The sequence below is a fragment of the Lingula anatina genome, chromosome 1 (genome assembly GCF_051362555.1).
Source record: "Lingula anatina isolate TDL-2025a chromosome 1, LinAna3.0, whole genome shotgun sequence".
NCBI lineage: Eukaryota > Metazoa > Brachiopoda > Lingulata > Lingulida > Lingulidae > Lingula > Lingula anatina.
In genome coordinates, this window is record NC_141767.1 from 55,960,605 (window position 1) to 55,976,695 (window position 16,091).

The 16,091-nt window shown below is 33.3% G+C and overlaps 2 protein-coding genes across 4 annotated transcripts in view; one reads left to right on the forward strand and one right to left on the reverse strand.

Moving 5' to 3' along the window:
- Positions 1-9,848, forward strand: LOC106167056 (ornithine transcarbamylase, mitochondrial). Of its 2 annotated transcripts, none has more exons than XM_013545740.2 (10): positions 1-155; positions 3,848-3,965; positions 4,070-4,151; positions 4,453-4,540; positions 5,242-5,395; positions 6,388-6,510; positions 6,903-6,956; positions 7,416-7,565; positions 8,022-8,162; positions 9,447-9,848. In XM_013545740.2, exons 1-10 carry the CDS (start codon positions 58-60, stop codon positions 9,504-9,506), a joined length of 1,068 nt encoding a protein of 355 aa, XP_013401194.2. In that variant the 5' UTR covers positions 1-57; the 3' UTR covers positions 9,507-9,848. The 2 variants fall into 2 exon arrangements, with proteins under 2 accessions (XP_013401194.2, XP_013401195.2); XM_013545741.3 differs by lacking the exon at positions 1-155 and adding an exon at positions 307-458.
- LOC106167054 (ATP-dependent RNA helicase DDX55) overlaps positions 9,736-16,091 on the reverse strand; it is a 27,835-nt gene continuing 21,479 nt past the window's right edge. The window contains exons 3-15 of one of the 2 annotated variants that reach the window (XM_013545736.2): positions 15,855-16,009; positions 15,223-15,316; positions 15,010-15,065; positions 14,560-14,752; positions 14,152-14,276; positions 13,773-13,862; positions 13,265-13,357; positions 12,837-12,951; positions 12,454-12,622; positions 11,065-11,191; positions 10,768-10,858; positions 10,417-10,578; positions 9,736-10,264 (exon numbers count right to left, since the gene is read on the reverse strand). In XM_013545736.2, coding sequence (XP_013401190.2) covers positions 10,205-10,264; positions 10,417-10,578; positions 10,768-10,858; positions 11,065-11,191; positions 12,454-12,622; positions 12,837-12,951; positions 13,265-13,357; positions 13,773-13,862; positions 14,152-14,276; positions 14,560-14,752; positions 15,010-15,065; positions 15,223-15,316; positions 15,855-16,009 — 1,530 coding nt within the window. In that variant the 3' untranslated portion in view covers positions 9,736-10,204. The remainder of the gene's footprint in view (positions 10,265-10,416; positions 10,579-10,767; positions 10,859-11,064; positions 11,192-12,453; positions 12,623-12,836; positions 12,952-13,264; positions 13,358-13,772; positions 13,863-14,151; positions 14,277-14,559; positions 14,753-15,009; positions 15,066-15,222; positions 15,317-15,854; positions 16,010-16,091) is intronic. The other variant, XM_013545738.2, reaches the window with a different exon arrangement.

Here is a 16,091-nt window from a genome sequence, read left to right on the forward strand (position 1 = left end):
CGTGGAACTAGTCATTGTGCTACGCCGGTAGGTCAAGGCCACCCGAATGATGAAATCATGTCGATAATGCAAGGCGGCAAGCTGTGTTTGCTTCAAGTTGGGAAATGCTTTTCACTTGCTTCAAACACTGTCATCAAAAGATGCGCAAGTACCGGGTGCGTATTTTTCTTTGTACGATTCACCCCCTTTTTTGTTTTAGATTAATATAAAAATTGAGTAAATTATCCCTTGCATAGTTTCAAGTGCGCCGTCTGGAAATTCTATCACGTACTAGTAGGTGTACCTCATTCGAAAGTAAGATGATGCAACATGTAAAACTGTTTTTAACTTAGATAAAAGTAAAAACGTTGTGTAATTGAGACGTTGTGCACTTAGTACGTAGTGTACTTACACGCGCTAACTACTTACGCATTGCTGTCTACTGTAGTATAAGATTTTAATTCTGCTGCGATGTTACGGTACGTATACTTGAATCACACTTCAATGTTTCTGTTATTGTTAGCGGCTACTTTTAGAATTATTATTATATTTTGGCTGTCACTAAATACCGAAATACCTCCTTGAAATTATTTTAAACATCAAAATAACTTGATTTTTATTATTCTGCACCCCAAATTCAGTGTCACTAAACATGCACCCAAATACCACGGAATACTACAAAATACTACCAGAATACCATGAAATATCGCCTTAAGATTGAAAACATCTAAATAACTTTTTGAATTCTGTACTCCAAATCACATTTTTATGTACAGACACAGATGTGTCTGTACATATTGCCATCACCTGCGTCTGTCGTCGCCGATGGCGATGGCGATGGCGATGGCGATGCCGATGCCGGCGCCGTGCACTTTCCTTGTAAACACGATAAGTGGAGGGCAGTTTTACTTTTTGGCTTTATATTTACAGAGCTGATGAATATTCATAAAACGCAGGTCAAGTTCGAAAATCAGTATGATCGGGCCATTATTGTAGAAGTTATGCTGTTTTTTCACTTTTCAGCATATTTTTCACATTTCCTCAGATTCAATTCTTAGGCATGTTAACAGTCTCATTATTAAACTAATAAGATACATAAAAGTGTTTGTTTGACATTTCCTGCATCTTTACAACATTGTTAGTTGATTTTGTAAAAAAGATGGTAAACTTGTTATCATGAATTGTGTAATAAAGTTTCAAAAATAGAAAAAAACTCATATCATTGCAGTTTGTCAGATTCAATCATTCACTATGTTCAGAATCTCAGAATGGAAGAAATTGGACATTTAACACTGCTCTGTTGATATTTTTCCCATCTCATCAATTTTCTTAGTTGATCATATAAAAATGGCAGTAAACTGTTAATTTTGTTTTATGTTAAAAATTGTTAAAAATGGAAAAAAAAAACATTTCAGAACAGTGCTGTCTTGTTTACATTTTGGCATTTTCAAGTTGTGACTTTGAAGTTCCATGGGCCTGAAGACCTTTGCTAGTCACATTTTCTGAACATCCATGATACTAATATTTTATTATTAAAAATTGATGGTCATTATGCTGTTAAACATTATGTAATATTGCATCAAAATTTGAAAAAAACCTATTTTGGGCACTGTTCCCATGATGACCATTTAAGAAAAACCATGTCAATTACTGTTCTTAAACAGTACAGTAAATATATATAGATGTGTCTGTACATATTGACATCACCTGTGTCTGTCGTCGCCGTCATCGCCGTCGCCGTGGAAGGCAGTTTTACTTTTGGGCTTTATATTTACAGAGCTGATGAATATTCATAAAACACAGGTCAAGTTCAAAAATCAGCATGATCGGGCCTTTATTGTAGAAGTTATGCTTTTTTTTTTTTCACTTTTCAGCATATATGCAACACTGTAAGCACATTTCAAGAAAAACCGATAGGCTTGTTGTCATGAAACTCACAGGAGTAATTGATCTTACTAAAACGCAAGTCAAGTTCGAAATCGGCATGCAGCCTGAGTTGGAAAAGCAGTCTAATTGGCTTCTTTTTCTGGAAGTTATACACGTTCAAAGTGTGAACTTGAACTTCCATGGGCCTGAAGCCTTATGCTTGTTACACATTTTACTTACATTGGTATTACCTGTTGAGCATAATTAAAATTTGATGTTAAATTTGCAGTTTAACATAATGTACTTTTGCATCAGAATTGACATTAGCCTATTTTGTGCATAGTTATTTCCTGCTTTTTGTCTGTACATTTGACAGCTTTGCTGCCTTGTTCTTGTACTGAGCACAATGTTTTTCTGCTCGTCAACATCGTAAGTTATGGTGTAGAATAAAAACAAAGTTATTTTGTTGTTTAAAATAATCTTAAGGCTCACTTCTGTTGAGGCTGCAAAAATGTTTCTCTTCTACTGATTTCGCTCGACAGAGAAACAGCATGTTGAGTTCAAGACAAATGTATATTTGGGGTGCAGAATCCAAAAAAGTTATTTTGATGTTTAAAATAACCTTAAAGACTTACTGTGTTCTAAAAAACACATTATGTTAACTGATTCATTATCAATTTAAATTCTATAATATTTAAGTGAGAAAAAGGGGAGCTTATATGAGAAAATTCTGATTGGTCAGTTTCTAGTGATGTCATGTGCATTAGATCTAGGGACTGCTCTGAGCATGTGTTGTGATGATAACACATTGACATCTGACCAAAAATCCAGGTGTCATAAAAACAACATGCCTCAAACATGTAGTACCCAGGTGCCATATCAAGGATACAATAAAAAGACATCAGCTATTTTGTTATACCTTTGGAGATAGCCTAAAAAGCATTGAATTTGGGTTACTTGTGTTACTTTCTCTGACTTGTAAGTAAAAAGTAAGCACGTACAGGTTGATTGACAGGTCCAGCATGTGTGAAAAACTATGTCAGTTCCTCTACTACCAAACAATTACTGTAAACATAGAACTGTGGTGTTTGTTTTTGTTTGTTTATAAATGATATCCATGTTCAGGATTTTTTTTTTGTGAAAACACTAGTTGAAAGAATGGAGTTGAAGTAACCGCATGGGAAACAAAATCAACCTGAATGGCTTCACATGCTTCGACAGTGTTTATGTCACTCTATAGCCTACTTCCTCACAGTGGCACCATGCTGGTGTATCTTAAACTAGATTCACACCTGTGTAAAATCTGCGTAAAAACTAATAAAATGTAATCACTTTTTTTTTAATTGACCAAAAATGACTTTTGGTCACATGAATGATAGTTATAACCTTTTTTTTTTTAACACTATTCCTTTAACTTTTAAGGTCGTATTTTCTGGTATTTTGGTATTCAGTGACTGGGTTACATATTACATGTTTTTGGTTCAGTTTGTCTGTTTGACTGTCTGGCATCATATAAAAAGTTGTGGACAGATTTTGATGAATTTTTTAGAAACTGGGGATTGAGCAGCAAACATTTATATGTTGGTAGTGATCCACATATGAGTTTTTTGGTTAATGATTAAATCTGTTGACTGTAAGCAACGTTATACAAAAAGTTTTGGAATGATTTTTTTAAAAAATTCAGGTTTGGCCAAAAATGAACTAGATGTTGGTGGTGATCAATTGAATATTTAGTAATTGATAATGGGGAATGGAGTTAATTTATTAATTTTAATTTATTATTTTTAATTATCTCACAATAAAGCAAAAAAAAAAAAAAAAAAAAGAATAGTGGGTAGAAAAAATTACAAGATCAATAATAACAAATACATTGTTTGTAGGTAGACCTGAATAAATAGATAAATAAAAAATGAAAGGAAAAGGATGGCAACTGCTGTATTTATATTTGATCCATTCACAGTGTTCGAGAGTTGTGCTAGTACTTGCAACTTTGATCTTTCAGTGGTACAGATTTGATTGGCAGACATTTTTTGACCCTAAAGGATTATAACCAAAGTGAAATAGAGCATTTGCTTTGGACAGCATCAGATTTAAAAACAAGATATAAGGAAAACAAAGAGGTAAGTAAAGCATTTTATTTAGAAGTTAAAATCTAAAATGATTATTAAAAGTTCATTATAAGTTAGTTACAAAGTTAATTTTGATTTTTTTTTCAACTTTTTAGGTGTTCCAGCCTCTCATTGGCAAATCGATTGCAATGATATTTCAGAAACGAAGTACAAGAACTAGGCTTTCAACAGAAACTGGTAATTTTATTTAACATATGTAGCATCAGTTGAATTTAACTTGAACACACCCAGCCTCCCAATGTTCAGAAATTCACCATAAGACTGGGATATGGACTTTTTCTCACAGTTTCATGGAAGAAGATAAAAACCTGCATTTTCTGTAGCTTCACTAAGTGGAAGCTCGTTATTAATCAGTCACACACTGTTCTCCTTAAGCATAGATGATTTAGGTAATGTATGTGAATGATTGGACCATTTTTACCCACACAGTTCACTCTTTTGTTCAACTTATTGAAGTCATTTAACATCTTATTTTTAGGTATGAGTTTACTTGGTGGACATGCAGTTTTCCTTGGTCCTGATGACATTCATCTTGGAGTCAATGAATCACTGCAAGACAGTGCAAAGTAATAAGATATACAGACATAAGTAAATAGGAAACTTGCATATTCTAGACTCATTTCAGCAAAATGTATATATTTTTTGGCCAAAACTAAGTAAAATGTCAACCAAACAGTATCTATTTACAAAAGCAATAAAATAAAATCCCATATATAATAGTGAAAATTGATTATTCTGTGGTAATTGGCAAAAAATGGTATGTCATATCTAATTCCAAGCAGCCTTAAAGGTTAAGTAATTAGAATAATATTTATGCATGTAGAAGTAAAGTTTATGCAAATATTACAGAAGTGTACAAGGATTATTGAAATTGGGCCAAATTGTTCCTCATGAAATGGATTTTTCTTGTCCTTTTGATGCTTTGACCAAATGCCAAGTGTCAACTCGTCTCCATTCATTCAGTTCAAAGGTCATTATAACTTATTTTGAAATTTTTGGTTGAATTCAAAATTAAGAGTGACCTAGGGTGGACCAAATTTCAAAATAGACACACCTTGTTTCAGCACATTTCAGTCTATTTGTATTGTTCAAATTTTACTCCATCATAATTATCTTATTTTAAAGTCATTGGGAGAGGAAATATACAGTAAGCTTGCTTTATTTTCACACAAAAGGTGTGCCCCCTCCCTATGCAATTTTTCTTTTTAAATAAAAAAAATCATACTGAAAGGGCATCATTTCATGAACTGCTGTGTACATATTACAGGGTACTAAGCAGAATGACAGATGTTGTCTTAGCCAGAGTCTACGGTCAGTCTGACTTGGAGGAACTCAGTAAATATTCCACAGTACCTATTATCAGTGGATTGTCTGACATGTATCATCCCTTACAAATACTGGCAGATTTCCAGACTCTGCAGGTAAATGAACATAATAATTTTCACTAGTAAAACTTTTATTTTCATAAGAGCTAGTCCATTTTAACTAAATAAATCTCAATTTGTGTTAAAGTTCTCTTGTAAATTTATCTAAATTGGCTTCAGTATCTCTTACTTAAGAATCACTTTGACATATATTATGTACTTTGTGAATAGTATCTAAAAGTAACACACATACAAATTAATCAAATCCTATAATAATTAAGAAATGTACTTGAAAGAGATTTCCGACTTCTTACAGACATTGGCACTGAAGTTTTCTGACTTCACACAGATATCTGCACTAGCCTGAGGCCTAGAACTAGCTTGCATATCTAAAAAATTGCAATACAGCCCTATATTTATCCAAAAATATTATCTGAAAACTGTTTGTCCTTTCTGTAAAGTGAAGGAAGATAGCTACACTTCATGTGCCATTGTATCAAATACAATTACATGTAGTAATGGAAAAAAAGTATCCCGAATTTCTTGTATGTGCAGTAATAGAAAAAAGTACCCCCAACCTTCTGTACATAAGCGATAAGGAGAAATTTATTGCTATGTTAACAACTCGGGACAGCTGAATGTAATTCATTTAAGTAGAAATTTTTCCAAACTTGTAGTGGGCCTTGTTAGTGCATAATTAGCATAAATAATTTCTTACACTACATTGCATCATATTTTATCTTCTGTTGTATTATACTGTTTTTTCCTCTGTAATTAACATATTTCATCTTATCACCACATTCATTAAATGATAATAAAATCTAGACCATTTACAATAATTTACATTGTCAGAAGTGAAAATTTGATAAATATAAAATCTTACAGATGTCCTAATGTCCATATACTCCATAACTCAGTCAAGGAAATAAGTTTGGAGATAGTACCAGTAAGTAGTCCATTTTGAACACATAACCATGCTGATGTGTTAGAAATCAAGATTTCAATTATTTTATTTCCTCTTTTTCAAATCATTCTCTTTTGCATTTCAGGAGCATTTTGGTCAGCTGAAGGGGTTGAAATTGGCTTGGGTTGGAGATGGTAACAATGTTGTCCATTCATTTATGATGGGATGTCCCAAGCTTGGAATGGATCTGAATATAGCCACTCCTAAGGTATTGCTCCAGAAAATCAGTTTGAGTCTTTTAAGTCATAACAGTGTGACAGTCCTTAAGTTTTTATAGTCACTAGTTGTTTTTAGTTGTAAAAGGATTATTACCTCCGCCAAGGAGGTTATGTTTTCACTCCTGTTTGTCTGTCATCAACATAACTCAAAAAGTTTTGGACTGATTTTGATGAAATTTTCAGGAACTGTCAGAAGTGGGCCAAGGAACAGATGATTAGTTTTTGGTGGTGATCCATATCAATTATCAATCAATAATCAATAATAATCAAAAATCGCCTTGGCAGAGGTCTGTGCTCTCGGAGTGTTTTTCTAGTAATGACAATATTTTCTAATAGGTGAAAAGCTTTATTTTCATTTCTAAGTTTGTTTGCTTTGCTTTAGGGCTATGATGTTGATCCCAAAGTAAAAGAAGATGCAGTAACTTTAGTGAAACAGGCAAGTAAAATAGTCTTAATTATGGTAACAATAAATACAGGACACAATGTGAACTAGCTATATATCCAGGACATTTTCACAGTGCTTTTTTTACAGCAGTCTTACTAAACGAATTTAGTACAGTCTCTGACAGTTCTGCGTGCTATCCATATTGGTGTTCAGAATTCAATAAAATATTGCTTCTTATATCACTGTGGTATGGCATTTTAGGATAATTAACATTTGATATCCATTTTTGTGTGAAAAACATGCCAACCTAATGGGTCAAACTAGCATATTTATCTTATAACAAAGTTTTTACTTATATTACACCTAATCTGTGAATCAGTGATAAATTGACAAAAATAAATAAATCAATTTTCTTTGCCAAAGTAAATTTATTATTTTTATAAGCAATGACCAATAGTTGTATAAGCATTTCTGATGAAAACAAAATGACACAACATTCACTTTTTCTAGTCTGGCACATCAATGAATTTCACCAGGGACCCTATGGAGGCAGTAGCAGGGACTGATGTGGTAATTACAGACACCTGGATCAGTATGGGGCAGGAGGCAGAGTCGAAGAAGAGAATCAAAGACTTCATGGGATATGAAGTTACAAAGGAGGTCAGATTAACCAAAAAGGGAATCTTTTATTATTGTAACCCTTGGCTTCATTATCATCCAATTACCGAAAATGAGTTTTTTCCTGCATCAAATTATTCAAAAATGCATCTATCTTTGTGCTGATTTAAAACAATGGGAAAGCCCTCGAAAATATAAAATGTCGACGTTGCAATCAATAAGCATAAGCAATTCAAAGCTTTCATCATCAATTTAGCACTTTTCTATTTTGAGGTGATATAGCAGTTGGTATGGGGCGTAACTTGGTTTGATATATATATTTTTAAATTTTATATCCACATAGCATCAAAACCACTATCAGATGTGAAAATCTGAGATTCATTCCTGCATAGACAAAATGCATAGTGCAGCCTGTAAACCTATTAGCCGTGCATGAAAAAATGTAAAGTGCATGTTAAGTAAATTAAAATAGTTACGTTTGATTTGGTCATGCTCCAGATGATGGCTGCTGCTGGACCCCATGCCATATTTATGCACTGTCTTCCGAGACACAAGGAGGAGGTCAGTGATGAGGTGTTTTACGACGAAAAGAGGTCAGTTGTGTGGCAGGAGGCAGAAAACAGGAAATGGACAGTTATGGTAAGTTGACATCTGTAGCCACTTTTATTTGTCAGTAAAAATGTAATATATATCAAAATTCAAAATGATTTTTATATATTTTTATATTTATATTTTATATATCAGACATGAGCTTTTTGCGGAAATGCAGAATTCCTCGTTTTTTAATTCAATTCAGATGGTTCCTGAGATTTGTATTGTCTGATACTCAAATGTTCAGAGATTTTTTTTTTTTTGAAACCTAGGCTCATGGCTGATATATTCTGATTGGTCCGTCTGTCCGACAACTTCCAAGCCATATTTTTGCCTTACTTTAAATTTACTGAGTGGCTTTTTTTTTGGTAGAGAGGCAGTTTGCATTCAAATATTGGCACCATCTGCTTACATTTATGGTAAATATATATATATATATATATATATATATATATTTTGCATAACTTTGGTGACGTTTGCCCCATAACTTCCAAACCATATTTTTTACATTCACTGAGTGATTTGTTTTGTTTGGCAAAGAAGCAGATTGCTTCTAAAAATTGGCACCATCAATATACATTTACAGTAATTATTCTGATTTTTTAAATTAATTAATTAATTATTTTTTTTGCACAGTTTTGGTGACGTTCACCCCATAACTTCGAAAACGTATCTTTGGTTTACTTTAAATTCTCTGAGTGGCTTTGTTTGGTAAAGAAGCAGGTTGCTTTAGAAAATGGGCATAATCGGTTTACTTTTATGGTAATTCTTTTTTTTTGTGTGTGAATTTTTTTACTTCTCACACAGCATTGTTTTCATTGGCTTTTATATCCCATGGAACTGAATCACTTGCTAGCTTTTAAATGTCCATGTTACCTGTAGTACATAATGTAAGAAGGTAAGAATGATTATTCTGCTTTAAAGCATTATGTAACACTAACAGTGCATCAAAATTGGCCAAAACATTATTTGCCGTACTTTTTTGTGTAATGTCTGAACATTTGTCAGCTTTGCTGCCCAGTTACCTGTATGGTGTCTCTATATTTGCCAGCTTTGCTGTCTACTTATTTATTAGCACAGTAATTGTGAAAAATAGTGTCTAAGATTTAATGAAACATACCAAACATTTGACAGATGATGTGATGGGTCACCTCACTGATGGTTTAGCAGTATCACAAAAGTAATCATACAATCGAGAGTCACCATCATTTAGTGTGATAAGCTTTACTTCTCTTTATTTCATGATTTTCATGTAATCCTTTAAGACGAAAGGCAACCAGAAATACTTCTTCACTTAATTACTTTATAAGTGGTATATTTTTCCATTTCTAGGCAGTGATGCTGAATTTGCTGCAACAGTACATGCCGCTGCATCCAAAACCCACATTCTAACAATTCCAGTCGACCTGTCCAGGTCCAGTGGAGGGCATTTCATGGTTAAAAACACATTTGAAATACAGACTTTCTTTTATAGCAATTCCATAAATTGTGTTGGCTGAAAGAAATTTTAAACAAGGTTGATACATTTCCATGCTGTTGAGAGTAGTATGTTGCATTTTATGTTTGAAGGTGGGTAAAGATTGGAGTTTTCTGATCATGCACAAGAATCTCAAATTTAATATTCTGTCAGTAAAAAAATAAGTTTATTAAATTATACAGGGGAGAACATCACAAAAATCTCTTTTGATAAATAAATTTTACAAGTATAATAAAATGTTACGGAAGTGGTGATGAGCCAGTTGTATTCTTTCAGTTATATTGAGATGCAACAGTTAATTTACAAATAATGCCACTTAGTTACGTCCAATTCCTAAATTAAGTTGGCTAGATACCCACTGTTATGTTGGAAAATAGCAAAGACATTTAAGCTGGCTCTGGTAAGAAAAAAAAAAAAAAAAAATTCTATGTGTCGGCCTATTTAATGAGTTGAGTTTCTATGTTCCAATTGCTTGAATGAGCTAAGATCTTACAGTGGCAGGCAACAGCTGTGAGCTCTATCATTCCAAATATTTCTGTGAAGAGTCTAATTCCCATTGGACTGGAAGCAAGGCAACATGTTTCTGCACAAGATGTACAAAGCATGATGATTATCAAGTTCCATTCTCATCTGATAGGTCATCAAATTTATGATTGAACTCCTTTTCAGTTATCTGTATAAAAAAAAATTTGTTCAGATTGGCATTCAAAAGCTTAAACAAATAAGATCTTTCTCTTTTAAAGTAATTTACAGTACTCTTTACTTAAATGTATCAAGAAATTTTTGCTAAATCCAAAAGCTGAAAATAGATGAGCCTTTTCTCACCTTTTTTCTTTTCAGTTTTTTGACCAGTTTTGCATCTTTTTCTAATTCATCCAATTCTTCATCATTAAATTCCATTTTACGTTTTCTTTGCTCTTTCACTTCTTTCCTTTGTTTCTTCTTTTCTTTTCGATTTTTTTGTTTGGACCAAGGTACCGTTTCCTTCTGAAATATAAAATTTGTCATAATCATGCATAAGGGTATATGGGTCTGTATTTTAATTTTTTTTAAATTACACACTTTAAATTGTTAAAATCCTTTTCAAACATTCATTAAATGTTTTTATATGATTTCTCCAGAGCCTATTTGACACTTTTTATGCAAGGAAAAAACTGATGAAATACAAAAACTTACTTTATGAATTTTGACTTTCTTTCCTGGGAATACACCTGTTTGATGGTAAATTTTCAGATGTTCTTGTCTTTGCTTTTCTCTGCTTTTATCTCTTAAATGAGGTACATGCATGTTAAATACAAAATTAATCTTCCCTGCAACTGTTAAATTTGTTAAACTTTTGAACAAAAAGGCAGAGCATGTGCCATTAAATTTTTAACAATTTGAAAGCAGATTATTTTAATGAAACATTGCCTTCCTCCACATTTCAGAGTATAAATCAAACTGCGCTGTAGTAGAAAATTCTGCCAAACTTACTTGTAAGGAATTGTCATTAAATCTACTGGATCTGGAATAAAATCGGGAAATGTTTTCCCCTTCAGTTCAGGCATTTTTGGTAACTGGAGAAGTCCAAATCCTTTTGCTAATTTTGCTATGTCAAGCTCTGCAAAAATGCAAAAAATATTTTCATACATCAAGTGAGAATAATCTAATATATGAATAAGAGATAACTAATTATAAACCATGCCATTTTTTTTTCCAGATAAGGCCACACTTTTTTATTTTTATGGATGACATCCTCTGGGGACCCCAAAATCGGTGCGAGCGGGCGAAAAAAAAAAGTCAAAAAAAAAAAAAAAAAAAAAAACTGCTTAAGAAAAGTTATGTTTTCAGTACACAGCTGGAAACACTTATTTACCACAGAAACACGTATCAAACTAACAACATGTCTTTATCCATGCTCTCAAAATATTAAAGCATTGTGAATAGGGCCTACTTCGTAGAAAGGTAAAAAGTCATGAATATATATATGCTGCATATTACCAAATCTATTTAAGGTTATTTCATGCATTATGTTGGTATAGCAATCAATAAAACAAATATCAAATAAACAGCGTGTCTTTATTTGTACTCTCAGAAAATTTAAGCATTGTGAACACTTCACAGAATTGTTAAAAAATGAAGCAAAGATAGGCCTATGCTTCCTACTACCAAATCTAAAAAAGGTAATTTCGGTCGATGCCATTCTGTCTACTTCGACTCACACGTAGCAGCCAACTATTGGGTGGCCTGTCCAACCTTCAGTCCACCAAATACCACGACGCTCTTGTTGACCCTTTTTTCCCTACAAAAGAACCTGGTAAGCCTATGTGCTGCTTTGGACAGAATGTCACTGAAATTTTCCGGGCGATGATCGCTGGCCGCGGCCAGCCTTTCGTATAATTGTAAAAAGGTGATATCTCCATGTCCAATATCAATGGCAAACCAAAACGACGGCCCCCGTTCTCTTTATGACTTTAATTGTCGTGTATTTTGAAATTAATGCTAGAGATGAATTTGACGGCAAAGCGGCCATATTTCCACGTGGTGATAATACGCATGCGCAGAAAGCTCATTTTCCGCACTCGGAACTACTCGGATGTCTCCGCAGTCGACAATGACAGCATGGAGCTTGCGGAATTAGCCGAGGATTGCCGATTGCATTTTCCGGCAAATTCAATAACGACGTTTGCGACAACGGACTTCCTGGGGGGGGGGGGGATTTTTTTTTTTTTTTTTTGGAGAACGGACGAAAATCGGTGCGCGCGCAGGATGTCATCCATAAAAAAGTGTGGCCTAATAACAGATAATATTTACAAAGTTCAAAAGACTTGTACTAAAAAAAATTTACATAAATTTAAGTTTGAAGTCAAATTAAATGCTTACCTTTTATCCTAAATATAAGATAACACTCGTGTTTGGCATAAGCCTGCATAAAAGAAACAAATGCCCGCATTCCTTTCTCAAATATAGCTCTGTCTTCTCTAGCCATTTGTTTAAGCTTTGGTAATAAATCTACTTTCAAATGGGGTGGCTGCAACATCTTCAGAGGTACCTATCATTGAAAAAGATTGTGTATTAAGACAGTGTGATGTATATTGGGTCTTGGTTTCAGCTTAATTTACTGGTTAAAAGCATGCTCAGACATGCAGAGGATACTATATGAAGTCATTCTACATCTTAACTCATTAAATAAGCTTTAGCCAATGAAAAAATAACAGACATTTAATTTTAAAAGCAAGAAAGTGAATATTCACATAATTACATGCCTTTTGATTAATAGATAAGAACTGCACATAGCTTTCCTCAGTTGGAATCAGAAAGACCAAAGCATTTCCAGTGTTCCCAATCCTGGCAGTTCTTCCACAACGATGAACAAAGGCACTGTAAAGATAGGTCAGTAACATGCCTATCAACGTGACAATGTACAGTTATTCCACAATAATCAGACCAGTATTCTGAGAGTACATATTCCAAGTTCTTAATATCTTAATATCTTTGGCACAATGGCATATATCTCAGCTGACTGAACTCTACAAAGCTGCACAGCAACTGGTATAATCTACGGATACAGAGAAATACACAACTGCACTTCAGAAAAATCAGTATTAAAATGAATTTGCCCTCCGATGGAGCCACAAAATCCTAAACCAGTGTGTGTCTGAATCCAAGCCATAAGGCATGTCTTTGTACTTACGTTGCTGAGCTGGGAGGATCAAACTGTATTACCCAGTTCACATCAGGGATGTCTATACCTCTAGCCATTACATCTGTGCACATCAAAATACCACTGTAACAGTTTAAATACATCAACTATAGCATACAAATATTGAATATTGTAACAGTTGACATGAATATTACCTGTAATATGCAAATACCATACAATTTCTCCAGATATTCACAACACAAAATAGTATACAGTAAGTATGAATGTGTACTAAACTATACAAATACAGTATAACTAATACACATGCTGTATTTACTGTAACATATAAACTCTAAACATTTTAATTTAAAAATGTAGAAAAAGATTGAATATACAGAAATGCTTTGAGTCCCATTTCATTTTGTTTTAATAATCAACCATTGAAGTTATAAATATATTGCAGACCCATGTCAATACTTAGAGCAAGTATATATTATGATTAACTGGAGTATGCAATGTTAATATTTATCTTTAGGGAGCTTTTAAATCTACAACTCACCTTTTCAAATTTTTGAATTTTGTAAATATTGTATTCCTTTTCACTTTCATTTTTCCATGTATACTTAATACTTCAGTGTTTGGAAGCAACCTGTTATATCATTAAATCTTTATATTGTATTGTCATTCAGGCACAGTGATGAACAAATGAAGACAGTCAATAACAAATTGCAATACATCATAATTGTGTAGATATACTGTAATTCCTCACAAGAATTAAAAAAAAAAAAAAAAACTCATTCAATTTTTATCTCATATGAACCCCATTCCTTTTTAGGAGCTTACAAAGAATCTATTTAAGAAATAAGTATCAAATAATTAATTGATCTATTGTTAGTATGAATTAAGTTGATAACTGAAAAAAAGTAATGATAACTTACGTCTCTAAGGCTTTAGAGAAATAATCTACACTGGCACATGTGCTAAAGAACACCATGTTTTTCAGTTGACTATGGCTCTTCAGAAAGTCTACCAGATAGTTGAATTTCTTATCACTATCACAAACCTGAAAAGGAGGAAAATACTGACCAGTGAACTTAAAGTTTATCACTTCACAAACTGTCTGGAACATGCAGATGTTTGAAAGCTTTGCCTAAGTATCTCTTATCAGTTACAAGAACTACGTATGAAGAGAAATTTGTTCAGTTTGCACTTGCCCTATAAAGATTTAGTATAAAGCCTTTTACCACCAATTCTTAACAATTTTTGAAATGGCTCTTTCCAGAAAAATTCTCTACATTTTTTGCTAACAAATTGGAATGTTGAAAATATCAGGGCATAATACCCACCATATAATAATTCTGTAATGAAGATGGTGTTCGTTGAGTTCCAACAGTGTCTCCAGTATTTTTTTCCTTCACAGTCACTCTGACTGGGTTTCTTAAACCTGCCCTTATTAATGCTTCAACTTCCTGAGTTTGAGTGGCAGAAAACAGGCCCGTTCTCCTCTGTTTGGGAAGGTAACTAAGAATTGTGTTGATACTAGCAAAAAAATTTAAATGTTGACTACCTGTAGTTGTGAAATTATAAGAAAAATTCAATGCTGTCAATATCAATGCTCTAAAATGACCAATGGTTTTATCAACATAAAAACTAAGTAACATATGCAGAAATGCATAGGGTTGGTATTTCAGTCTTACAAGTTTAGCTTAATTAAGCAATGTATTTTAACACACATAAGTCAAAGGATATGACTGATGATTAATAAGAACCACCTAAATATGGCTAATATGTTTTACCTTGCCTCAAAACCCATATCTAATAGTCTGTCAGCCTCATCTAATACTAAGACCTCCTGCAATAAGAAAAAATATAATGAACTAATTAAAACATAACTACTGTCAATTTGGGTATCTTCCAATTTTCCACCATTTATGATGTCATCTAAAATGCAACCCCCTAATATACCCAGCTCTACATGTAACTTAAACCCGTTTAACGTCTGTATTTACCAATGCTTTCACACTTGCAGCTATATCTACACCTTCCTGTCTTCTCTGAAACAGATCTTCTAAACGACCTGGTGTGGCAATAATAATGTGTCCCCTAAAAATAAAATTTCAGAACACTTTGATATTTAAAAATAAAGCAATTTGTAATTTATGACTTACATCTGACACGTAAAAAAATCCATCTGCAGGGATCATGCATGGAGTTTTTTAATGGTGATAGACAGTAAAAATCACTGCCAAGATCACAAAAATTAAAAGAGATACGAAAACTGCATTTGGGTTTAAAACATGATTGCAAATAGGTGACATTACATTATTTATGGGCTCTAAAGTTTAATTATATTGCCACTTATACCACCTTGAATGTCAGAAACAAAATATCCAAATATGGTGAAACTAATTCTTGCATACATTCATCACAGATGAAGCAGAAACCCACCAAGTTGGGAGTCTTTTATTTTAAACTGATGTTAACCATCTGCAGTGGTATAAATCTTGGACATAATAATGATAATTCGTACTTTTGTCCATGTATAAATCAAATATGTCACTAGTCAGCAAGGTGTATGTGACATCCTCTTGAGGATTACACTGGTGTATGTCACAACCACATCACTGACACTATTAGTTACCCCCGATCTCTAAATCTCTGAATGTCTTTAAGTGGATTTGCACCACCAATAAGCAGAAGCTGTGTAAACTGTGGGGCTAGCTCTAGGAACCTTGTCAAGACTTCACTGATCTGTACTGCCAACTCTCGCGTGGGAGTAATTATAATGGCACCAACCTGAAAAAGAATTCATTGGGTAACTTTCTTTGGCTGAATTGCCATGTACATGTGAAAAATTCCAGTCTTTTCAATAATAACA